At 37.4% G+C, this 26,774-nt stretch overlaps 1 protein-coding gene across 1 annotated transcript in view; it reads left to right on the top strand.

The window, feature by feature from the left end:
- prmt3 (protein arginine methyltransferase 3) overlaps positions 1 to 26,095 on the top strand; it is a 70,913-nt gene extending 44,818 nt beyond the window's left edge. The window contains exons 12-16 of the mRNA XM_017426719.3: positions 2,152 to 2,339; positions 5,594 to 5,680; positions 16,768 to 16,818; positions 17,537 to 17,624; positions 25,876 to 26,095. Coding sequence (XP_017282208.1) covers positions 2,152 to 2,339; positions 5,594 to 5,680; positions 16,768 to 16,818; positions 17,537 to 17,624; positions 25,876 to 25,985 — 524 coding nt within the window. The 3' untranslated portion in view covers positions 25,986 to 26,095. The remainder of the gene's footprint in view (positions 1 to 2,151; positions 2,340 to 5,593; positions 5,681 to 16,767; positions 16,819 to 17,536; positions 17,625 to 25,875) is intronic.
- The last annotated feature ends 679 nt before the right edge of the window (positions 26,096 to 26,774 follow it).

Genomic DNA, 26,774 nt, shown 5'->3' with positions numbered 1-26,774 from the left:
GCTGTGGAGCATAACAAAAGCTCCTTAATAAGATGAGTTTCCTTTTTTTCTTCTTCTTCGTCTTTTTCTAGTTAGTGTGAACTTGATTGCACAAACTCTCAACTCCATCAATCACACTTGGTAATGGTGGATTTATTCAGGTCTTATCACCATTCATCACATCATGTATGCACTGATGTTCTTTTACTTAAAATCAAAAGGGGAAATATCTGCTGTCAGTTTTCAAACCTACATTATAATACTCTTAAGTAAAAGTCAAAAGTAACATTTCAGTCTGGCACCTATGTTTGTGCAATGAGTTATTGAAACGTCTAATGTTGCAATGTTAGGTTGCCCCTATTTTAGCTGTGTACTCTTCAGAATATAAAGTATGAAAGATTAAAGTAGGACAACATGGTCATCAGGTTATGTTTTGTGTGCATGTGATGGATACAGTCATTACAGCATATTTATAGAATTGATGTAAAAGTCCACACCCACAGTATGCTCCGCTGTTTTGTGATTAAATTTGTAGAATAGTTTATAAGTCATTAAATTTGTTGATATGAAGAATGTCTCATCACTAAATATATGTAGTTGGGACCAGGATCCCACCCATTTCTCTAGTTATGATTAATGATTCTTTGTTTAGGGCTAAATAAATACCTGAATGGATTAACTCATTGTTGTTCAGGCAGCTTTATAATATTTAATCCCTTATTAAATGTATTCTGTGTGGTGTGTGTGTTAACGATCAAAATAGACAGGGTCAAGTTTATAAGTTTTGTTCTTATGTTCATTTAGAGTTGGTTTTAATGCTAGTACATGCTACTCTCAGGCTGACTGTAAGAAATCAACAGTGTCTATCTCCAAACAACAAAATGACCAATATCTCTGGAAATTATAGAAGAAATTTAACAAATCCAAGTCAATAAAAAAATAGGGCAAACAAAAGATAGATCATCTTCCTTTTTAAATTTAAGTTGGCTAGTATCAAGTCTTTAGCCTGACTGAGAGAGTGTCTACAACAACGCTGTAGTACTTTTCTTAATTTAGTTAGAAAACTGTGGTAGACAAAGCCAACCAGAACACAACTTTTGTAGGCAGATCGTACTAGTGGTGTAGTGAAAAACAGTTGTCATTTCAGTTTAAACATTTAAGAAATTGAAGAGAAAATTATTAAAAACTGTGTGTCTACTGAAAATTTTGACATTAGCAAATTGCCATAAGGCCTTTTCCCATGATCTTGACTCAACCCTATTCAAGTTGACCGAGTGTGGGTTCAGTCTTTTCAATGGGTGGTCCCACCCACTTTCAGCTCGCTTTTTATAACTTACTTGGTCGAGGTTCCAAGCAAGCTGAATCAAGCTGAAAATTTGACATGAGCAGACTCCAGGCCATTGATTGGTTAGAGGGATGTCAATCATGAGAGTTTCTCCTTTACAAGAACCCACCAATTTTAAAACCTCACAACTGCAGCATTCATCTTTCTTTTTTACTTAAAATATATATTCATTTGGAGCTTGACCAAATGAACTATTTACAGAGGGAAGGTGGCCTTGACTCAGTCAAAGCATTTTTGGAAACCATGGCAGAGAATGGTGTGTTTTGTGTCTTTATTTCACTTATTTAGCCATTGGTGGTAGGTTTTGGGCGTCTCTGCCCACATAGAGTTGGCACTCAGTTATATGGAAAACCCCTGAGACCGTGTAAAACCGTGTTGGGTCAAATTAGGGTGAAGCAAGTCATGCTGAGACTAAACAATCGGAAAATGGTTGGTCACTGGTTATAATTATTATTTGCACGAGCCCTACATGAGTTGTTCTGTCTTTTTAACTAACAGTTCTTCCTCCTAAATTTTGCTCAGACAGATACCAACACAGATACTGTCTCATGCAATCATGTAATGTAACACTATGGATAAAACAGCATTTGCTTGAACTGCAAAAAAAAAAAAAATTTTGAGTTTGTTTAAGATGGTAGAAATTCACCCTGAGGGAAAATTTTTCCCAGATTCTCATATTAGAAATTGCCTTGTTAACAGTTTACTGTGGGTAAGATACTGACTACAAATACTTTCTCCACAAAACACAAGTTAAAAAAAAAAAGTTTTTCCTTAAAAGTTGTTTTTCTCTCTGCCTTTACCTCTATTTGCTTTTCTTCTCTCCACAGTGTACCCAGACCTTTGTAACATTAGCCTGGCAGCTGTAGGAGATGCACAGAAGCATCAAGGACGCATTGTATTCTGGGATGATGTGTATGGCTTCAACATGGCATGCATGAAGAAGGCTGTGATCCCTGAGGCCATGGTGGAAGTGGTGAACACAGACACGCTTATTTCTGAACCTGCAGTCATACAGGTAAACATTTTGGCATCACCAGTGGTAACATTGCTATATGTAGTGTTCAAACTGACAAATTTGATCCTGAAAAAATATATATATATTATTGGAGATTAGCAGGAAAGCAATTACTCATTTAAAAAGAAAATAAAAATCTTGCAGTCTGTCTGTAGGCCATAGTATGGCATACAAACAGTAATCAGAGCCCATCGTCTTTCGGGACGTTTGTTTTGGTGATGGGAGGTCCTGTCACCATTTCAATGGAGCCGTCCTTTTTTAACCTTTAGATACTTTGTTGTTCCCATAAGCAAATTTAGTTTAGATTGTCATTGCTTGACCCATTACAACCTTTAATGTTAAAATAATTTAAAAACACATATCATAATAAAAATGTCTGATTTAAAATAGAGCACTGATAAAACGTCCTGTGTTATATTCTTCAACTGAATAACTGACACGCTCCTGTAAATATATCACTTTCAGTGCTCATATATAAAAAAAACAATGTTAAATAAGTTATAAAGTAAGAGACAGATTATTTAAATCAAATAAGTAATAATAGTTTATCATAAAACATCAGTTAATGTAGATGGTTCATCAAGATATTCCCACAGAAAAAAGTCCATTCTGCATGCTCTTTTTACCCTAAAAGTAACTAAAGAGAAATCCCACTTGTATCAGCCTTATATTAGCAATCCAATGTCTTTGTCAGGTTTGTTCTGCAGAAACACAGATAGGAGAAAGGACGTTTTTGAGGCTGAAAATGTAGGAACGACAACGGGATGAAAGCAAGCTTTAGCAAAGAAGGCAAAGAAGAGAGACAGAGAGAGCGCTATAAAGTTGAAGTGTATTTGTGTTTGTGGTGATGCTGTAGAGCTGGGTGATTGATCAGTCTAATCCGTATTTAAGTTCTACTTCAGGAAACTTCATTACTCTCAGCTGGCTGAAGATAGAGCAGTTTTTTTACAGAGCTGATGAGCAAGCATACACATTACTTTGAGATAAAATACTCACACAGATATAAGGATGAAACACTCGTGTAAGGAAACAAAATATATAAGAAAGCTCTTTTCTCTTGATTCCTCTGGGTTGTTTTTTTTGCCAGTTAACCTCTTTGCAAAGTGTTGCGTCTTCCACCCATCTGGGAGTGTGATGAATGAGGGGAGAACTTTGATGTAATGGAATTTGAGTCCTGTAATCAATAGTTTCTCCCCTCCAGTGACAAATAGACACCCCCTTTACCCAAATTACAAGGACTCTCATCTATTGCGTCTCGTTGATACGATCCAATAACATTCCATTAAAGCTGGCTGCAATTCCGTAAAATTGAGAGCAGAGTCATGGAATTATAAATTCTCGCTGAACAGATAAGTTTTTTTTATCCCCCTTCAGTGTCAACAGACTGAAATGTTTGAGTTCAGGATGTGAGCTTGCAGTCATTGTAGTCAGCCTTTTGTTGTTGTTGTTTTTTGTTTATTTTTACAATTTTCAAAAAGTCACTCTTCTTTTTGATAAGTGTAGGTAAATTCTTCTCTGCTATCTACATGTGTACCTGCCTTGGATTATACATGTTTATTTGATCAAAATCTTGTAAAATTCACTTAATACTTTATTTTTTTCTCTATTACCAGTAGGGTTTTGCCTCCTTTTTACACTTGCAAATCATCTCTGGCATGAAAATATATCTGACTATAGCTATTTTGTAAATTAGGAAATCATATTAGGTTGAGATCAGACTTATTTGGAGACCAAGTCAACACCGTAAACTCTTTTACGTACCTCAAAACATTATGCAGTTATTTTTTCTATATTACATGATGCATTACACAGCTGAAATAAGCCATTATCTCAGAGAATTGAGTTGCCATAGACTGGTGTACATGACCTGTTGTAATAATTGGCTTGTTAGTGTCAAACTAACATTGGCGTGTTTTGTGTGAATTCTCAGCCAGTACATTGCCCTGAGTATTATGCTACCTTGATGCTTTCTCATAAGTGGTTTTAGAACCACTTGGATTTTAACATCTGCCCATTTTTCCTGTTTTCTCACAGTTTTCCGAAACTGTTAGTTGACCAATTGAATACCATGTTGGACTTTTAGATAGGGGCTTCTTTATTTAGATAAAGAAGGTTCTGCTTTTTAAGGCTTACCTGTGTAAAAGTTGCCTATAGTGTTTAGTTTACTATTATAACAATTAAAAACCTGGCATTCCTTGAAGAATTTAAAGTTGCCCATCACATTTAATGCCAGACATTTAAACTCAGATCATCTTATGATAAGAAAGGACAAAGTTATAGTCGCTTTGGTCAAACTTTGTTAATAACGTTATACCCAGTCTCATGCAATATTGCAAGATCCTGCAATATGTTGGCATGACTCTCAGCTACTACCACACTGAAGTACAGCTCAACAACTGTAAATTTGATTAAGTTACAGCCATTTTTGTGCTTCCATTTGTCATTTGAATGTGGTAGCCATATTAAGTTTGGTTGACTCCCAAATGTAATCAGTTGTTGATATACACCCAATGAATACTTTCTGGAAGTTTTCTTAAAATCCGTCCAGTTGTTCATGGGATATTTTGCTAATAAACAGAGTTGACTTTAATAGTTAATGGCAAAGTTTTCAAAACCGATCTCAATCTCATCTACTATGACACCAAATTATAGCTAAATATATGTAAAACTGACTGTTATTTGCCATTTTTGTGTTTCCAAAAGTGTTTGTACTTCTACACATAAATGTTTTCATACCTTCATTTGGAAAAAAAAACATTTGACCATAGTTATCATTAAAAACTATGCATTTTGTCTTTTTTTTTAATCTCCTGCCACTATTAGTGTGTGAATTTGTTTATTTTTTGTTTTTTGTTAGCAAAATATCTTTTGAACTATTAGATGAATTTTAATGAAACTCTCAAAGTATTAAATTGATGTATGTTTAAAATTGATTAACTTTGAGAATAAACCCAATACAAGATGGTCACCACAGTTTATCGAAGGACAAAATAGCTTTCACTGTCACCTTTATAGATATTGAGCTGAAATATGGTGTGTTCGGAGCTGACAGTAATCCGTACTCAGATCACTAACAGATCATGTGAGATCTTTTCTTTTAAAAGTTTGGCATTCAAGGTGGTGGGCAATATGTGTTTCTCCAAGGAATGTAGTTTTCATTTTTTGTATTTAGTGATTATGGCTCAAATCATTATCAGTATTTAACTTTTCTCTCAGATTATTTTATTATGTGCTGTTTGCTTTACTTTGAACAGACAGTTGACTGTAACACAGTGTGCCTGTCAGAACTGGAGTTTACAACAGATTTCTGCTTGAAGATGATAAACACCACAGAGTGCACGGTAAGAAGCACCATTACACACACACACACACACACACATCCGATGATTTACTAAAGACACAGTGTCAATTTAGTAAACATTCACTACTTCTGAAACAACTATAATTTACAATCTTGCCATATTTTATGTCTGTGTAGAGAAAATGATAAATGGAAATGTTGATTTATTAATATGTACAAAAAGGTTTTTATCTTCCCATTGAAAGGTTTTCTCTGTTTTTTAAATTGTAGTCAGTCCTGCTGTCAAACATTAGGGACAAAAAAGAATGACCAGAAACATTTCTGTTCATCCAGTATTAATATCTGTCATTTATCAGAAATTTTGTCTGAAAGGAACAAGGCAGTGCAAACAGACAAAACATCAGTCAGCTCACGTTGATGGATTATGTTTGTTTTAAAGAAAATGTCTGTCATTTTGATATTTCATGGAGTTTCAATTTCAATCAGATATAAGGCAAATGTGACTTGGAATGACATGTCAAACAACATAGTAAATGATCACAGCCTGCTTTCCTTGTCATTCTCTCTAATGCCAACTGGGATATAACCCATACATATTCAAAAAAAAATTCATAATGTAAGATACAAACTTTTGTTGGTGGTTACTGTTGTTTCTTTATTTCTCTTTAGGCATTACAAAAATGTTGTAATCCATAATAATACATTTTCTAGTGATTTTTACCTCTATATAAAACTACAGTGTCTAGAGACTGAAATTAGTAAATAAAGGAGATAGTGTAATAAACACATTTTCAGTGTTAAATTATAGACACTTATAGACCTTATGCTGCTCTTTCCTTTGTCCTGTTTTCACACTTTGGAAAAGTATTTCTGGTTTATGTGACAGATGTATAAAAATATGGGAAAAACAAATTCTGAGTATTTGGCAACCCACCCACAACAATCAGATGATATTATGCTTCTACAAATATCAGTCATCACTCGGTGGAAGGATTACTAATGAAATTGTGATCTGCCTTTGTCCACACCAGGCACACTTTTTCACTCACTCACTCACTCGCTCAGACACACAGTGCTTCATATGTATAGTACTTTAAACTGCAACACTTTGTTTCCCTCTACAATCCCACACCAGTTAGCGTGTTTTGTTAATATAGAGTTCAGGGTCTTACATAAGGACCCTTCTGCTTGAGTGGCTGGGAATCAAACAAGAACAGAGTTTTTTTTTCCTTTATTTTCTAAAGTGCTTCTATTTTTTTCACAAAGAAAATATACATTTGTTTGTGTTGAGCATACCCCAGGTAACTATTGGTTTGTGGGGCCAGATATCCCCTACATCTGCATAAAAAGGTTCGGGACATCCTCACCTCTTGAGTGAATGCCTTCTTTTTTCTAGATAAGAAAATGAAATATATATGTTTAAAATAAAGAGGTAATAAAATACTATTGTTGGCTTTATTTACAATTTCAAATCTTTATTTTGGATCCCAGTAAATTTATATTTCTATGCTTAAATGTTCACAACATCTGTCTTTTACAGGACTTCACTGCTGTACCTTTTTCTCTCTTTAGATGAAATGCTACATTATCTTATTTTTTTAGCCCACTCCTAAAAGGCCAAATCTGCTCTCATTGGTCAACTGATTTATTTAAAAAGTTGACTTTCACATATCTTAATCTTTTTGTTTGAGGATATGCCAAAAATCACTGTCTGATGTCTTTAAGTCTAGGAACAAAGGCTTTTATTTGCAGCATATGTTTCAAGCTATTTATTTTGAAGCATAAAGTCTCTCCTGAAGACTTTTCATATCTTTTATATACATAAAATACTATATAACACAATAAGAAAACTAGATTTAGTCAAAATCATAATATGGATCTCTGGATCAGTTATTTTTAACTCTAAAAATTCATTAAGATTACTTATTGAGGTTTAAAAATAGTTATTTGTAAAACATTATTTAACATATTTAAAACTTAGAATAATGTTAGTCAGTTTGTCAACCCAAATTTATGTGCCCTGAAGGTTCAGCCCTGGAGAATGGTTTATGGGTTCATTTGATGGGGGTGTTAGGACTTCCATTCCCAGACACCGCAGATGAACTTCCCACAGTGTTGGAGTGACATTTCTGCCTGGAATACAAGCAGGAACTGCCTGACTACAAAGTAGGTTCACTTTTGTAGGCCCTAATGCCATTTGAAGTGATACGTATGTGACAAAGTCCATAGTGTCGAAGCAGCTTTGTGTTGGGCTGTAGTGTTCGCACTACACTGCCGGGTGTACTGGTTTAATGGATAATCAATAGGTAGTTATTATCTGGCCTGTGCTCTCTGGGTACGACTGGTGGATATAATGGGATTCGTAAACATCCTCTCATCTTTCCTGTCTTTTCTGCTCTGTAATTGAAAACATCCAATTTCTATTTTTAGGATGTAAGTCTAGTCATGTTTGGAGTTCAATGCAGCAAAACTTGTGATTGGATCATTTAGGACAGAATGGTAGATTTTCCGTTTACTGTAAATTGGACCTTTTTTAAGCTATTGCTATTTTCTTACTTTACCCCTGAAGTTTCTCAGATCTTGCGAGCAGATACATAAGCACATGTACTACATGTGTTTCTTACCATTTGTAAGATTTATCATTCAGTCATGCTACCACAATTGCCTTATCGGCATGTTCCTGCCATTTTTAATGTATTTGTTCTGTGTGTAAGAAATCACTTGTTTACATTTTAGATACTTCCCTCCAGTATTGCCTCTGAATTTGCCGGAGCAGGCTACATTTGTAGCTTAAAGATACTGATCTGTAGTCAGTATGGGCTGTAGTTTCTCTGTAGTAGTTGAGGGTATAGTGTGTGAAGGGTAAACTGCTCCTGGACCAGTGCTCAGGGATTGGTAAGAGGTAGCTGCTGCCTCTCCTGTCCTGTGATTGAACGCCTGCTTTTGTTCCCTTTTCGACAGTCCATTCATCAGCTCAGCCTGCCTAACCTTGCATTAAATGAACAGCACTACCCCTGTGTCTGCGTCGTTCCTGCAGAAGACAATTTTTTTTAGTCTTGCCTTTTTTAATTTTCCTCTCTTCCTTTCTATCACTCATATCTCACATGCTCATTCCCTTGTTTACACTGTCTACTTTACAGACCTTGAGTTTGAACATATATGTGTGCTGGAAGTTGCATTAAAACTTCAGGTTGCTGGGCTTCTTTATCTTTGCTTTTGTTTTTGCCCCTACAGCGGTGCTATTGTCATGATCACTCACCTGAGGTGTAGAATAGGTAGCAAAAATTGCCTCATCCACTTCTAAAGACTGGCAATGATGTATGCTGATGGCGTGGCAGGAGAGAATAAGATTCTGTCTGTAATTAATTTTAACACCGCTGTCTCACTGCTGCTGACGTAGCTACTGTAATGCTGCAGAGAAAAAAAAAAGTGCAATCCATCTCTAACCTTTTTTCCATCAAATTTAAATTGTGTGTCTAGGGGGCTGGCCTTCTGGACTGTCAGGTCAGATACTCGTCAACTTCAAGGACAAAATTTTAGTGCATTAAGAAAGTGGTTGTTAATACAAAATTTCACTCTCTTACTCACCACAATATATCAGAACAACATTAAACGTTGGTGTATCATCTGGGAGTTGCTTGGTTTGTCTATTTCCAGTTCACTATCAACTAGTATTAAGTTTACAGTTTTAGAGTTAGGCATCAAAAGCTCTCTTAAGATATGAGATATGCAAAGTTGTCTTAAATTATATGTTAAATGGTGTTCAGTCACCTTTGTGTTTATCTTCATGGTTTCATTTCGACTTGCCTGCGAAAGTGATGAACAGAAACATCACTTTCTCATGACTATCCCTTACCTATGGTCATGAGATTTGGGTGATGATTGAGAGAACAAGATCGTAGATATGAGCTCAAATGACTTTCCTTTGTAAGATGCTTGGGATCGACCTTCAAGAAAGACTGAGAGGTTTGGTCATTCAGGAGGAACTCTGTGTCCTCCTCAATGAAAGAAATCCGCTGAGGTAGTTCAGGCATCTGATGAGGACACCTCTCTGTTGCTTTAGTTTGGAGCTTTTTTTAAGGCATACCTTACTGAGAGGACAAGACAGACCTTACATTTCCGAGAGGAACTTGTAAGAATCATTTTGGGGAGGCTGAAGAGGATTGCTGAGAATAGGAATATCTATGTTTGACTCCAGGACCTGTTGGTTGTGTGAGACAACCTTTGATAAGCAGAGACAAAGAGGAATAGTATCTTTTTCACCGTTTACCTTGAAATTGGTCTAAAAAGTAACATTTGAAGACAAGTTTCACAGCGTTCACTTGTGTTTCCTGTTATTGTTTATTTGTTTGTGTAGCAAATCATCAAATTATCATGAATGAGGGTCACCACTTATAGGGACCAAAGCACATTCATATTTGATCTCAGCCTCAGTTGTAAAGAAAGGCTGGGAGAAGAGTCGGAGGTCCATGGGGGAATGCACACTATCTTGCTTTAGAAGTGGTCGTGCTTGAAGCCTCCACGCCTGGATAAACCCCATCAAAAGCGCATTAGCCCTATTTTCTCCCGCCCCCTCACTCCCCTCTACCTCAGTGCCCCTCCTTCTCCCTCCATCAAACACCCCCACCCCTTTTCTACAACCTCCCCCTCCACCGTTGTATAATAGTATCTGGCCGGGCCACGCGGCTCACTGACACATAGTCGGGCGAAAGGGGAGAAATGATGAATTGCTCCCTGTTGGTGTTATCCATGATGATAATTATTAATTTTCCCCCCACTTTTCCCAGAGAATGGGGGCCAGAGAGCTGTGGCGTTGTGGAGCCTCCTCTATGGGCCGTCAGGAAACCCGCTGTCATCACTTATCCCAGACAGAGCCGAGGCCCAAGGCTAAACGCTGATGAAAATGAAATGCATTCATTCTGATTTGCCCCTTTTTCTGTGTGAATGGGTCTGTGTCTCTCCAGTTTTACGTTCCCCTTTCTTTTCTCTTCTGCTCTATTCTTTCTTACTCACTTCCTTAAGTGTCCTTCCATTCCAGTGCTGTGTAGTGGGATACAAGGTTTACAAGTATAACATTATTCACAGTTTAGTTCAGTTTCCCAATTTCTCTAAAATGGCACATTTTTTGTAACGATTCCTTAGAAAAGTGGACCTAAAGGTAGGATAATACAGTAGAAACAGGTCACCAATCAAATTATAAAATCTGCTATAAAATTCAAGGGTTTTGTTAATGAGAGAAATATAATACAAGTTAAACCCCAAATCTGATTCAAAGCTGAACTTGAAACAGACAGTATTAACATAAAATTATGCATAAACACAACAGAAATCTTGGATTTTTGGAGAATAAAGACAATCTAACAAAACAATGTAAATTTTAAAATACCACTGATTGAACACAGGTATTATCATTGACATTATCATTAACATACACTAGTGTACTAAAGTGTTTGGATACCACAGCACCCACAGTGGAATATTCACCTCTTAGTTAAGAGGTTAGATGGTAGAGAACAAGCAATGTCAGCCATGTGGAGTTTTTATTTGAGTTGACTGTCTTGATCCATGCTGCTTACGAGGTGGTGGGTGCAACGCACCATAACGTTTTTTGCTAACTACCAATAAATATTACCAGAAGAAGAAAAATAAGCTGTGTGAAGGCATTTCAAAGTGACCAATGGAGACAAAAGTAAAGTGGATTGTAAATTATGCTCAACAAAGTTGTCAAGAGAAAGGATGAAATCAAGGACTTTTAACACAAGCAATTTGAAAATAATGTTTAAAAACTAACACAACACTGAGTTCAAAGAGTTTGCTAATAGCAGTGGGAAACAGCTACAGTCTCTCACTGAGCGAAAGAGAGATCACCACTTACCAACGGGCACTTTAAAAAAACTTTTGCTATCCTGGCTCCATTTGAGGTGCTAACACAAAAAGTATTCTCCTCTGGTTTTCAAACACATTTTTAATGGAATTGTAAAAAAATAAACTTCCAGGATCCTGTATGGGGTCAAGTATAATAATATATGTTGATCAGCTTGATGAACAGTAGGTCATAAAGCAGGAAATAAAGCCAAAAAGGACAAATGTTTCAAAATGAAACAGGAACCAATGAGTAAAAACATTACAACATTTGCCTTTATCAGTTGGTGGAGACTGATCTGTATAAAAACAAGTTAACATACTTTAATTTGACTTTGACTGTGTTCTTATTGTTGGTGATTTCAACTTCCACTTTGATGATCCACTAGACAGCCCACGCACAACCGGGGACACACTTAGGACCTTATCATATCAAAGGGCCTTAACATCTCCAAGGTCATTGTGACAGATGTTGTTTTGTTGGATCATTTATGTGTGTTTTTGAGAGTTTCGTCTCTGTGCACGGAGTTGGTCAGACGGATGTTATCACAAAAAAGTATATCACTGCGAAAAAAAAACAGTGATCAGTTCATACAGGCATTTTCTTCCATATCCACTTCTGTCAATGAGCTCATAGACAATTTTAATTTTTCCAAATTGCAAACATTATTGATGCCGTTGCAGAAGAAAAACAATTCCATGGAGAAATGTTATGACAGTCAAGAATGGAAACAGAAAAAGCAAAACGCCTGTGGTATAACACCACATTACAAGTCCACTATGAAATTTTTAAAAAGAGACTTCTTATTCATAACTCAGAATTGAGAAATACAAGACAATCCCTTTTCTTTGGCATCATTACCAAAAACACCAACAATGTGCATGCCCTGTTTGCTACCATCGACAGGCTAACAAACCCTTGTGTGTTTGTACCCTCAGAACCTTTATCCACAGAGGCGTGCAAAGAATTTGCATCCTCTTCACAAAAAAGATTTAAAAAGTCATACAAGCAGTCACTTTGTCCTTATCACGTGCAGGATGTGCTTTTGCTTCTGTGACCATTTAAACCCCGTTTAGATAATATAACACAATTTCACCCCATAAACCATACATACCTAGAGGATGTCATGCAACATACGACAGCCCCCTCTTGCTGTTTAGACATTATACCAACAAGCTTCTTAAAAAGAGTTTCAGTCTATATGAGCTCAGAGATTTTACATAACTTAAATGCATCCCGTGTTTCAGGAGTTTTCCACAGGCCCTAAAAACTTCTATCATCAAGCTGCTCCTCAAAAAGAACAATCTGGACTCAACACTTGTGAATAACTACAGACCCATATCAAGTCACCCATTTCTGACTAAAATAATTGGGAAAAAAAATCGTGTTTCAACAGTTAAATAATTTCTTGACACTAAATGCCTTTGACGTCTTCCAGTTGGGTTTACTTCCTCATCACAACACTGAGATGGCTCTTGTTGAGGTCTTCAGTGATATCCGATTAAACACTGACAGCAGCAAAGTCTCTGTCTTCGTTCTACTTGATCTCAGTGCTGCTTTTGACACGATCGATCACAACATATTATTGGACTGACTAGAAAACTGGGTTGGTATTTCTGGCACAGCACTAAACTGGCTCAAATCAGACCTGGAAGACAGGAACGGTTTTGGGTCAATGAGTCATTACAAATCTGAGGTAAACAAAGTTATGTGTGGAGTTCCCTAGGGCTCCATCCTGGGGCAACTTCTGTTTAACATCTACATGCTACCTCTACCTCAAATCTTTGAGAAAAAAAACAAGATGAAGTACCATAGCTATGCAGATGACTCACAAATTGACATCACTCTCCCACCTGGGGACTGCAGTCTAGTACAAGCACTGAGTGAATTTATTGATCAAATCAACCTATGGATATGCCTGAACTTTCTTCAGCTCAACAAAGATACATCTGATGTAGTTTTTGCAGCTAAAGAGGAAAGACTAAAAGTTAGCACACACCTGCAGTCTGTGATGCTGAAAAGCTCTGACAGCCATGAAAGCTTGGTGTGATCATGGATTCTGACCTGAGTCTGAACAGCCACATTAAGATGATAACACACTGTGTTTTACCAACTGAAGAATATAGCTAGAATTAAATGACTTATGTCTTAGCAGGACTTAAACAAACTCATCCATGCATTTATCTTTTCCAACTTGGCTATTGTAATGGACTTTATACTGGTCTTCCTAAAAAAAATCCATCATACAGCTAAAGCTGACCCAGAACGCATCTGCCCGAGTCCTTACAAAGACCAGAATTGTTGATCACATCAGTCCAGTTCTTTGCACTGGGTTGCTCAGAGAATTTACTTTAAAATCTTGTTGCTGATTTACAAAGCACTAAACGGTCTGAGTCCAAAATACATCTCTGATCTTCTGCTACGCTATGAGCCATCGAGACCGCTGAGGTCGTCTGGTTTAAATCTGCTCTCTGTCCCCAGAGTCAGACCCAAATATGTAGAAGCTTCATTCAGCTTTCATGCACTAAATATCTAGAACAAGCTGACAGACCCCTCAGACTGTGAGTCCCTTTAAAACAAGGTTGAAGACCATCCTGTGCGCTGCTGCTTCCCAACTCTTACTCTGAGCTTGATATATATTTTTTATTTTATGAAAAGTTCTTTTTTTGAGTGTCTTAGTCGAAAGTGTTTTTAATAGTTTCTGTAAAGCATTTTAAATTGCCCTGTTACTGAAATGTGGTATCCAAATAAAGTTGCCTTGCCTTTAATGTATCAGGTGGACAAAAATAGGATAAGGACTAAAAACTGGTTTTCTCAGTTGTGGGGTGAAAGCAACACAAAACAGATGTGTGTGTAGTTTTTGTTTTTGTTTGTAAATAAACCTTTAGAGCTTTGTCCAATGCAAGCACATAATTTACGTTTTAGGAATTTTCACCATCCACATCAACTTTTAATCAATGTTTGTGAGATCAAAAGTTAACTAGTGTATTTGGTAAAATTACTTTTTTATTAAGTGCTAATAGCTTCATATTACCATACTTCAGAAATATATTTTTTCTTTCATTGCCTAAAGTAAGTTTGAATATTATCATGCGTTCTTTATTGTAAAACTTCTTTTCGACTGCCTTGCTAAGTTTGATAAATTTTCACGCCTCTATTCATGGTCAAAAAGCATTAAAAGCTGCTGATTTGATAGATTTGATACGGTGCATATTAGGTTTGTGTCATAAGCGTTTTTACGACTTATCCGAACCCTTTCACATCTTTTGTGTTTAATGTCTGGGGACGTTATAGTTCTCTCCCTTTTCTCCAGATTTAATTTTAATGTGATGTCAAGGAGCCACACTATTTAGCCGGCCTTTTATTTGTAAGTTTCACTCTGTAGCCCCAAATTTAATTGCCTATCTCGGCCGTCGTTTGAAACTTACACAACATAAAAGTGACAATCAATCTCGCTTATGAGGCGTTGTCATCAGCGAGGCGCGTTGAGCATGATCTCTGTCTCTGTGACTGAGGGAGGTGAATCTGCTCGGTCTGATGAGTAATTATGGCTAATTTCCTAATTACCTCAGCAACGAGCTTCTCTGTAGTGTTCATTAAAAGCCATAATTGCATTGGGTTGACATGCTCTTTTGTCCACTTTGGGTTCTTTTCTGGCAGCTTAGTTGTGAGCTAGCAGCACTGCCCCTGCTTGTCTCAGTCGATAAAGGTTGATTGAAGGCTTGGTGTGGAGTGTATTGAACACAGCTTCTGATGGTACTGTGATTATTGAGACTGCATGCGTTTCCTGTGTAATCCTTATAGATGGAGTGAGGAAAAATAAGCTCTTTTAGATTATTGAAACGCAGGTCTATGAGCAGAATGTACTGGATTTTGCTTCTGCAAAAGAAACAAACTAACTAAACATCTTTACTCTTTCTTAAGATTTACATTATGGTTCTTTCAATCTCCTGCCTTTCAGTTCCTTTCAGCTGCCTACCTTCTTTCTGTTTTCCTGTCTTTACAGCTTTCTTTCCCCCTTTCCCCCTCTGTCTGTCTCCTGTTCTGCTCTCTTCCTGCCTTGCATTGATTTGGTTCTTCTTTGTCTCTGAGAACTGGCCTCCAAGTTGTCAGCTGCGTCAGGATTAAAAGCTATTAGTTCTGCATCACTGCCACTACAAGTGTGCTCTTGAGATTGATAGAGTGGCCCTGCTCTTCTAGTGGGGGCAGAAACAGGAGGCAAACAAACCAGGGGAGGGAGGTTTTTAACTCACAAATCTGACAACTGTCACCTAAAGGCCCTCTGGCCTTGGACTTTCCCTCAGTTTGTTTTAGGTGTGTGAATGGCTTTTCACAAAAATACTGTATCTTTGTAGCTCAGCAACTCATCAAAATCAGAGTCTAATAAAAATATTATATTTCCATACAGCCTTTTAGTGAATGAAATTGTATAAATGACAATTTTATCAGTTCTGGTTACGGAAGAATAAAAAAAGTAAAATGAAAGCTCTAATGAAGCATCAGTCTGGCTCTGACATTTTTTTATGAAGGCTTTTTAACATAACATTGGATTCTCTGTGACAAATAATTTGTCAGTTGTGTAATTTTCCTTTCCTTTTGGTATGCAGTTTCCAGACATTCATACTCGGTTGGCGCAAACACACTGTTTATTATTATTTTTCCTCTCATGGGGATCTTTTACATCGTTGCAACACTGTCACCAAAATAGCCACCTTAGCTAATTTCATGTAGTGTAGCAAGCTTTTTATTTGTCAGCAGAAATTTCCTCAGTGTTGGTGGCTGCCTTGTAATGTATTTCTTTTGTCCTGTGACAAGTCTCAGATGAGGTGAGGGAGGGCACATGGGATATGTTGTGGGCTCAGCCTAAATACAAACAAGTTACCAAGATCAAGATGATTCTGGGAAGAATTAGGATTAGAAAAAACAGAGGGAGTTTTAGCCAGGTGAACAGAATCCATTATAGGGTGGACGATTTATTTTCACAGAGCACATACTCACAGTGTCATGAAAAACACACAAGATTATTATGTCTCTTTTGAATTAACAACACAATTAAGCTGTGCTTTATGTATATCTGTAAATAATGGTAAATTTCCGTATAGGTCTGATATTTGTGCCTTAGTTCTAGCTCATCAAGCTTAATTCTGCTCGTTGATGCGAGGTTTGCCTTTCACCTGTGCTTGTCAGAGTTGCTGTGTAGTCAAACACATCCAGGGGTTTATTCTACTGTCACATTCTAACACGGCCCTAATATTTCATTCCAGGCAATTGTCGGCTACTTTGACATTTTCTTCAACAAAGGCTGCAGCAACAAGGTAAGCAGTTGCGGCAACATCCAAGCCATTTAACGGAAACTCAATTATGTTCACGCTTTAGCGTGTTCCTCCTCCCCGAGGCGTTCGCTGGCAATCGACGAGCGTCTTAGCCAACTGCTGATACAAGCACTTACCCAGCAGAGCCTGGCCAGTAGGAACAGCTGATGCCAGGCTCTGTGAGCAACGCAGACATGCCTTTTGATTGCACTTCCTATTATACCTGAGAATCCACCTGAATATTGTGGCTAAAGCAGTAAATTACCATTTGCACTGGGGGCTATAGTTGAAACAATGTATAAAAATGGGGTTGTCTTTTTGCTTAAAAGGTACAGAGCAATTATGTTTCATTTATCACACAAACTAAGCTATAATTGAATCTAGCACAGAGAACTGTAAAAGTGAATTAGCTGTACAGAATCAAATGCAATGTTGAAGTGCTGCTTTTAGAGTGAAAGACTTACTTTTCTAACATTTACTGTAACATTGTCACACTGACGTTCAGTCTCTCATAGACTGAGATCAATGTGCTTCAGTTTGCTTTGTCTGAAATTGACCTAGATTTTAAAAATTACAGTTTAGTTAGTAAAGAGAAAGTTTTTCAGCATTCAAAAGTTTGTTTCAAGAAGTTTCAATATGACGGTAAGGTCCTAGCTCTTGAGCGCAAATAAACACAGTATTTACTTGTGGTGCTTTTTTTTCCTTCTTGTTTTTATGCCAGGTGAAGTTCTCCACAGGTCCTCAGGTCACAAAGACGCACTGGAAACAAACTGTCTTTCTTCTAGAGAAACCAATCCCTGTTCAAGCAGGTTAGTAACCAAACAAAGTACTAACACTCTGCAACACTGCGGGAATTCTCTCCATATTTTTTTTTAATCCTTGGAACATTGTGGGTGCATCACAGCTAGCTGCAGCAGGTAATCTGTCTGCGGTAGAGATGTAGGCAGGCTGGTTGACACCCGTTATCTGTCACCCACACCGACAGGGAGGGATCCAAACAAATCACACGCAGCCATCAGAGACAGCATGTAAAAACTTCATCTGATAGCAGTGAGCACGCTTCTGACCTACGTCACGTTACAAAAGACGTGCTTTGAAACTGACCCACAAAATATTTGTAGAATAACTGCATCAGCAGCTTGAAATTAAATTAACTGGTATACCATACTGTGAGGCTGACCTGGATGGCTGTTTTTTTTTTTTTACCTTCCTATTACGGTTTTGTAGTTTAAATTTTTCCTAGCTATTTGAGAAAATACATCATAGGCATAAAACAAGCAATTAGTAATTCAAAAATTATAAAACAGAAATTTGAAAGAAAAAGAAAAATAAGTAAAAGATTAAAAGGCCTAGCATTCCTTGAATTGCCTGCTGTATTTGGTGCCAGAGGTTTAAACTGAGAAATGACAAAGTGATAAATGTTTTAGTCAAACCTTTAAGATAACATCTCTCACAATTCTACGAGTATTTGTTGGGAATGACTCTCAATTACTACCCCATAGCACATTTGCTTAAACAAGTTTAAGGTTGATCTTTTATGGCAGCCATCTTGAATTGGGTTGACTTCAGATGGTAATGGGTTGTAGATGTACATCCAATTATTACATCCAATGAGAGTTGCAATAAAACCCATCCATGAGACATTTTCCTGATAGACAGACAGAGAGACTAACATACACACACACACACACACAAAGACAAAAGAAAAACCTTCATTTCCTGCCCTTTGGCAGTAGGTGATAATAAAACAAGTGTCCCTGAATAAGGACAACAGCTCTAAGTTGAGCATAATAAAATAATATGTGCAAGGAAGCTATTAGGCTCATATTAGGATGCAGGTTTTTATGGGGTTAAAGCAAAAAACAATATTGACAGATGATATAAATAATTGTAGCTGTTGTACAAATTTCTTTTTTTTAATTGAAGGCTTTTAAGTGCGCCTTATAGTCCAGAAAATCCAGAATTTAAAATGTCAAAAAATCCTATTACCTGAACCATGATGTTTTGGGTTGCTGATTTATGGTCAAGATTTGATTCTCCACTTAACAGAGAACTTTTTTAATGTTAAACACAAATTTTATGTGTAAACAAATCAGAAAACATTTAGATATCACATACTATCTGTAGTGATTTTTTTTCTTCTTCAATAACCTAGTTTTGCAGCAATTCAGTAAGCTTGTTTTTTTATGGCTGTTAGGGTCTGGATTTGAATACCTTCATTAGCACCTCATTATCTGATTGTGGAGATTTTGATGGTCTTGAGTTGTGGCAGGCCGAGGAAGAAGCCTGAATTTGTTCTCTGCAGGATTGTGTTTTAGCCATTCATCCAGTACATTATGTATTGTGCCATATGAATAGTTGAGCTGGATACAGTATTTCTGTTTGTCTCCTTGAGTGAAGATTTCTGTCATTGCATTGAAAGTTTGTAAGAAAATCAGCATTACCGCTAGTCCACATCTTAACTTAGAAAATACCTCATTTATTAAAAGCAGGTGCTAGAAAACATATAATCTCTGATAAACTTGTGGGCAACCATCCACCTTGAAATGTGAAAACATTTGGTTTTAGTTGAAAACAAAAAACAGATAACCAACCCTACTCCACTGCACAGATGTCATAATTATTTTATTTTGTGAGGGTTTTCTTGATCCTGGATCACAAAATTTTCAGGACTGGTCAAAAAAGTTTATTAGTTCATTTAAGAAGGTGGTAATTTGCACAAAATTTTTAAACGGGTATGAAAAATGCACAATAAGATTTTTTTTCATTAAAAAAAAAATAAGTGCTTTAAAAATGTTTATAGGATATACCTACTAGAATCACATGTATCTATGATGCACAGAGTCCTTATATTATTTGCATAATTAGGTACTTGTTCGCACAAGTACTTTGTCTTGCACACAGTGTAGTAAATATTGCTCATAAGATATAGCTTTTTTGATAGGGGCGTTATAATTTTTGCAGTAAGTGAAAGCATTTTTCAGTGAATATTTTCTCACGCTTACCACACACTCAGTCATAATGAACGTTGTGTGGATGACCCTGTGTACGTCATGGTCCTCTCAGCACTATATCGGACTGATAATCCCGTACACGTCTACTGACGAGGCTCTGTCCTTTCTGTCCACTCACTGATCAGATATCAGATGATGTCTACTGTAATAAATGACCTGCGCAGGGATCCGAGGCACCTGATGTCCGATGGCCCGTAGCTGTGCTCCGCCTCCACCTGCTGCATCCATGATAAGAGCATCAAAAACTCTGACGCTGCGTAAATGCTATCTCATGCTTAGCACTTTGCTGGCTCAGATAAACGCATCAGAGGGAGCAGAGGACAACAGGGTACTAATACATTACAGAAGTGAACGCTGCAGATTAAAACAGATTTTAGTTTATGATCTGATGCAAAATGTTACTGTTTGTCTTCTCCTTTCGATTGTGTTTATATTGCATGTATTAATTTGTTACGCATGCAGTCAGTAATCTTTAAACAGTGGAGTGCAGAACAACACCTTAAGGGCAGTTTTTGACCAAAATGTCACAAAGCCCTCTTCATCACCTTCACTATAAAAACAAATGAAATTGTTTTGTTTGTTTGTTTTTAGATTCATTGGTGTATCCTTCCTGCATAGTTTCAGAGAGTTGGAGGACATTCAGTATACACAACCCAATATTAGAAAAATGAAGATGCTAGGATAATTTGGAAAACACTGATTAAAACATGTTTTATTTTGTTGGTGCAAAGGAATTTGAAGTTCCTTCAGACCACATAGGAGCAGTTCATAGTCCCTAAAACTACTTCACTTTTTTTTTTTGTTTGTTTTTGCATTAGCAATACAGTCTTTATAGCTCCTTTTATTAGCTCTTGCTTCAGAGTAGGCACTTTCTTGGCTTAAAAAGGACTCCTGATTGACATAAGTGGATGTGATTGTTCTACACATAAATGTACTTTGATAGGCCACACTATTAAAACCGCATTTGCGCCGCTGAAGTAGAAGCTATATAACATTGTCCAGCTCCAGATGGTCATACTGACCATCAGCTGAGTGTTGCACAACGATGTTCCCCAGGTAGTGTGAAAGCCAACATACATGACTTTACAAACATTCGTTCTCTTGGCTAAGATTTATTATAACTCTCTAAAAGTCCTTAGAACTGTTTGAACTGTTACTTTTTAAAAGACTAAGACTTGATTCTGGGGTTTATACTTAAGCTGTAATGCAACAAAGACCAAAACAGCATTAAACCACTTGGGACCCCTCAGATTACAGTTCAGTCAAGTATCTGGCGAATGTGTTTGGGCAAATCTGATTCACAGCAGCTTTGCTCTACGACCCAAGAAGCACAAACATCCTTGAGCCTGTCACTGCAGGACACCCTGAGTGGTCTTTTATCAATGCCGGGGGTCAGAACTCTGTTAGGTTTTCATAACCTCACTGAACATTTCCCTTGAGCCAACATTAACTTACCGTTTCCAACTGAAGACACAAAATATTAAAAACTCATGCAGATAGCAATGAAACTTACTGAGCACATTAGTGCTCTGAAAGGAGAACAGCCCTCAGGGGCATAGTGACATGTGGGAGCATTAGCCAAAATGCACATAAATGTAAAGGCATGCACACATAATCCAAAGTACCTCAAAGCAAAAAAAATGACTTGATTTTGGAGGAAAGTGCCAAAAACAAATCCAATAGAAATCCTGAACGATTTCAGGTGAAATCATTCTAACCTGAATTGACATCAACTCTGTGAAGACCCATAACTGTGGGGGGGTGTTGAGTATGTGAACCATGCAGTGTGAGGGAAACAGTTTGAAGGAAGAGGAAAATGAAGGTTGAAGTGAGCGGCAGGTTATTGATGTGCTCAAAGTACCACAGCACTCTAACGGTCCCCAACCTCCTCCGGGGGCCGTAAACCAGAAATAGAGTTTTTAACAGCATTCATTGGCTGCCTGCTAGGCTCTTATAGTGTACTTTACAACTCACACACAAACTGTTTGACAAAAGTTCTATAAACTCTCCTCTTCATGCAGGAGAAAACTTTAGGTCACCCTGAAGATGACAAAACCGTTTCACACAGGGGCCTCTCCTTTTGAATGTTGACTGAGAAGCACCTTCGGGACTTATCAGATTTAGTGAGGGCTAAACACAAACAGGCGATGGTTTGGTTTAAAATTGGTTGTTGCTGTGATGATTTATCATGGTGGAGACCAAATCTTATTTGGTGTGTTAGTACAAGTGCAGCAGTAATTAACTCTTAGGCTGCGCTTCAATGGGAGGTGCTGGTAGAAGAGAGAGAACGGAGGCAGCAGGCTGGAACAAAACATCCCTGCAAATCCTCCCGGTTGGCAGCGTAATAAATTAAACAGCAAATCATTTGTCATGCTCTGGTGTGTTTGTGTAGCTCTAGTATTGAAGAGGAGGGTCTTTTTGTACAGTTTTACCTCCTTACTGTTCACTGAAAAAAGGGGGTCGCTGTTTGTGCGGAAAAAAGAAAAAAAAAGTGGAAAAAAATTCCATTATGCTCAAGGTGAGACTTTGTCCTGGTTACCTGAGCTTTGAAACTGAAATATGGGCGTGAGTTTGTATCCAGGCTTTTATTGGTCAGTCAGGTGGTCATTGTTCCTGCCTCCTTTTATGACTCACCTCTTCTGTCCTGAGTGGAGTTGGAGCTCTTCCATATCTCCTCCCACCCCCACCCTCACTGGTCCCCACACAGTCTAAACACTGTTTTGCATCCTCAACCCTCTCTTCTTGCTTAAACCCTGGAGATCCTTGAACTGTCAAACAGGAGAAGCCAAGCTTCTAGTTTCTTGTGGCTGTTTTCCACACACGTGGACACTATGTACAACACCTTTTTTCTCTTCCTATGACGGCTCTGCACAGAAGAGAAAATATCAAAGAAGCAGGGAAGGAATGACATAAGGTAGATTAGGTTGAGGTGTGATGATTAGGTGCAGCTATTGTAGGAATGAACAAAGTGGTTGAGATATAAATGACAACCACTGAAATGAGTCACTGTTCAGAGCCGTGTATTCCAATTGTAATTTCATGGAGAAAAGCTGTGTTTGGCTGAGACAAGCTGTTTCCATGGGCCTGGTTGTGCTTAATGACACTGGCATGGTGATGTACGACATTGCAGTAAAAGCCAGGCTCCCTTCCACGACTCATTTCCACACATGGTTAACTTGTTCTCCCAGCTTCTGAGTGGCCAGTTTACTGAAGGCACTGTGGCCCCTCTTCCATTGGGAGTTTAGTTTGACTGATTACAGCAGGGCTGCTGTAGTTGCACCGTGACTTAACACACACTCTGTCAATGATTGTTTGTATGCTTCAGCGGTTCAATCTGAAACATGGAGGAATAGTTGGACAGCTAATTGAAAGGTTATTTTAGGGCAAAGGTCTGCACCCAACAATCCTTTTTTTATCTCAGTTTTTTAACTAAATGTTGCCAAAGGTTTGACATATATTTCATTGACCTTTGTCGTCTTTCTGCCAACTTGAGTTTGACCCAGTCCCTATAGGCGCCAAACTGTCTTGTGCTTATCAACTTTTTTCGCTATTGCAAGATTAAAACTCCTTCAGTCCAAAGTTTTCTGTTTGTTTTTTTTTTATTATATATATTTAATTTACAATTTTATTAATTCCTTATAGTGACACAAATGCTCCATAGTGCTTTACATGAAACTAAACTGAGCCAACTTAGAAAAAAATGACAAATGAAGAAAAATCTTAAACCCCAATTTATTTCAAAGTTTGTACAGATTTAGATTAGTATGTATTTTTTTTTAGGACTCTTGCAAAATTATTTATTAATTTAGACTAATGCTGAAAACACAGATCCTAGATGACTAAGTTAGTGATGAAGTAGGAGATAGAACTTTAAAGTTTTGTTTTTATTTATTACAACAGTTCAAAGCTTTTTGTAGCTTTGCAACAATTGTGTTAGCTAAAAAAGGCCATACAATGTAGCAAGAGCATCAGTTTTATTTCAACCAACTGTCAGTATGTGTAAAATCTTTGTGTTTTAGACGTGTCCATAGGCTTATTAAATTTTAGTGGCCTCCATGTTTCATCTTAACTTGATCACCTGAGTTAAAGAACCAGTTTTATTCTTTTCCTAATTGCTAGAAATGAATCCCATAGGTTCGCTCCCCTTTAATGTAGCTACATTTAATTTCTTGCAGCAGATGTTTGGATTCCACTTTTGTTGCCTGCAGATGCACATATTTTTTTAATTACTTGCTGGCTTTGAATACTTTTTAATGATATTTTTCGAAAACTGTTTGACTGAAAGTGTTCAATTAAGTTTCTTCCTGCTCATTTGTTTATTCTGTAATTTACCCCTCCTCCCCCCCTCCAGAGAAAGATAACATTAACATATTCATTCCCAAATCCATAAGAAATACTTTATTTATCTTTATATGCTCATTTGTTTCAGACTAGTTTTGCTTTTGTAAAAACACCCACAGTGCATCGCTGTGGCAGCCTGCCCTCTCTGCAGTGGAGCGTCAGACCCAGAGCGCGGCGCCAGCGGCTGCCTCTGTGACAGTGACGTTGGCATGGCAACGAGTGAAAAGTGGCAGCGGCTATGGCGAACGCTTGGCTTGAGAAATAGCCACAGTCAGCATTTTTCCTCCTCATCCTCCTCCAATCTTCAGCAATAAGCAGAGAGGAGGTAGGGTGGGGCTGTGAGCGTGCGAGGATGCTTGTTTGCCGTTTCGGTAAACATTCATTTACCTCCAGCAGTCAAACGTGAAGTTAATCAGAGTGATTATGTGTCATAACCATGCGTCGTACTGTAGACACACTTCCTCTTCTCTGCCATCTGGAGATACCAGAGCATCTGCATTAAGATACACACATACACACACATAATTTTGCTTATTAAAATACATTAAACCACATCATCATTTCTATAAGCACCAGTGCGCTCATGCTGCAGAGGCCTGAGCTCAGCAGCACTGTACTGCTGTAGGGCATCAGGAAGACTTTTATTTTATTATGAACATACTGATCAATGTCTGACTCAGTGAAATTGCTTTCTGGCATTTGATGCATGTTTTTTTTTTTTTTTTTTTTTCTTCAAGCCTGATATATAGACACATTATGTTTAATGATGCAAAGGATGGCTCTAAAATGAGTGACTGTTTTGTTTACATGAACTTTGAGACAAGTGAACAGAAGCAAAATCTACCTTTTCATTTTTAAACAATATGTTGCGAATACATTTTTTTTTGCCTTTGCAAAAACAAATGGAGCCAGTCTTTTCACAATTTGTTGAAAAAAAAAAATACGGAAATAAGGTATAGAAAAAATAAGAAAAAATGTTTGTCTGTGAGATTAAGCATTTTCCAAGGCTGGGTTTTATGAAACCACACAAAGGTGGAACGTGCAGAAACCAAACTTTCCTATGATCCTATCTAGGAGTTTCAATAAAACCTGTGTAGTGATTGTTTTTTTTTTTAAATGCACTCACATACATATACACACACACAGCAGGCGATAACTAGGATTTAAGACAAAAATGCTAGTGAGGACCAACTTGGCTCTACCTTATTTTTGTCTCTTCTGATTTGTATTAGTTTATTTCTGTTATAACATTTAATTAGTTTTAAATGGTGTCTTTTGAGTGCAAAAGAAGTTAAGGTGAACACATAACATTGATCTTTCAGGCACTTTTTCCTTGTTAATTCTTAGCACTATTTGCTCTGCATATGTCACTTTACTGGATTAAAATGGTCTGGGTAAAAGTACAGGGCATGGTGTCATTCCTCAACATTCCTCGTTGTGTGACGACTGGCACAAAACAAGATGCACAGTAACAGCACATGACATGATTTGACGTTTTGGTTCTGTTTCAAGAGAGCTACCTGCCAAAAGAGTCCTCCTTTGTGTGTCGCTTAAACTTTTCTTCACATCCAGGATGGATGACTGTGTGTCAAAATTTTAATTCCAACTAAACTCTGAATCAGTGAGCACACCTTCCACCGTAAAGCAGGACTGTTGAGTGTAACACAGCGTGTTGATATTTCTTTCTCTGTTGGGTTTTTTTCAGGGGAAGAACTCCAAGGAAAGATCACGGTGCGGAAAAACAGAAAGGATCCACGCTCGTTGTTTGTCACCCTTGACCTCGGAGACAGGAAACAGACGTATAGTCTACAATAATGTCAGCAATAACATGACATGCAACAGCGCAGCAGCCATCTTTTTTTTTGACTGTGTACTGAAATCTGTGGAAACAGGACAGAATAAAAATTCCAATTTTGATACTTTAATTCTTGTCTACTTTTTTTAATAGCTAAAATAATACTACCAAAATACTGTTTAATGTACTGTAGTTCATTTAGTTTAGGAATTGAATAAATGTAATTCAGTTATATTCTTCATCAAAAAATGATTTTGTTGTATAGATTGAGGAAAAACAAGTTCATACATTCAGCAAATGCATTCTACAGTCTGTTGGTATTTTGTTAGAGCAAAATTTAAAGTAAAAAAACAAAAAAAAAACAAGAATGGCTTGATTTGAGAAGGTTGCCAGAAGAAAATTTCTGTTTAAAGAGATTGTGGCAGCACAGCTTATGTTCACAAAGGTACGTCTGAACAAACCATAAGACTTTTAAAACAAACTCTGGAACAAACAAGATCAGATGAGATAGTAACCTCAAACAGAGCAGTGAAAACAAAATTGCTAGGAGAAAACTGAAAGTGTGTGGTCAAAATATAGTGGCACTTTATGGAGGCTGCACATAGAAGCTAAGAATGCTTCTTACTGTGCAGCATTATTCACATTTATGTTTCATTAAAATTCAACAAAGAAAATCAGAGCTGGTTTCTTTTTTGTAAAAAGATCTTATAGTCCTGCTTTGAGCTGCATCAGACTTCTCCAGCTGCATCATCCATCTTCCATGGGTTTTCTGGGACAATGCAAAAAAGGTATTTTAGCTTTAAAAAGGC

Source organism: Kryptolebias marmoratus, linkage group LG15 (assembly GCF_001649575.2).
Source record: "Kryptolebias marmoratus isolate JLee-2015 linkage group LG15, ASM164957v2, whole genome shotgun sequence".
Classification (NCBI taxonomy): Eukaryota; Metazoa; Chordata; class Actinopteri; order Cyprinodontiformes; family Rivulidae; genus Kryptolebias; species Kryptolebias marmoratus.
The sequence above is the reverse complement of the archived record's forward strand: the minus strand, read 5'-3'. Positions and strand labels throughout refer to the sequence as shown.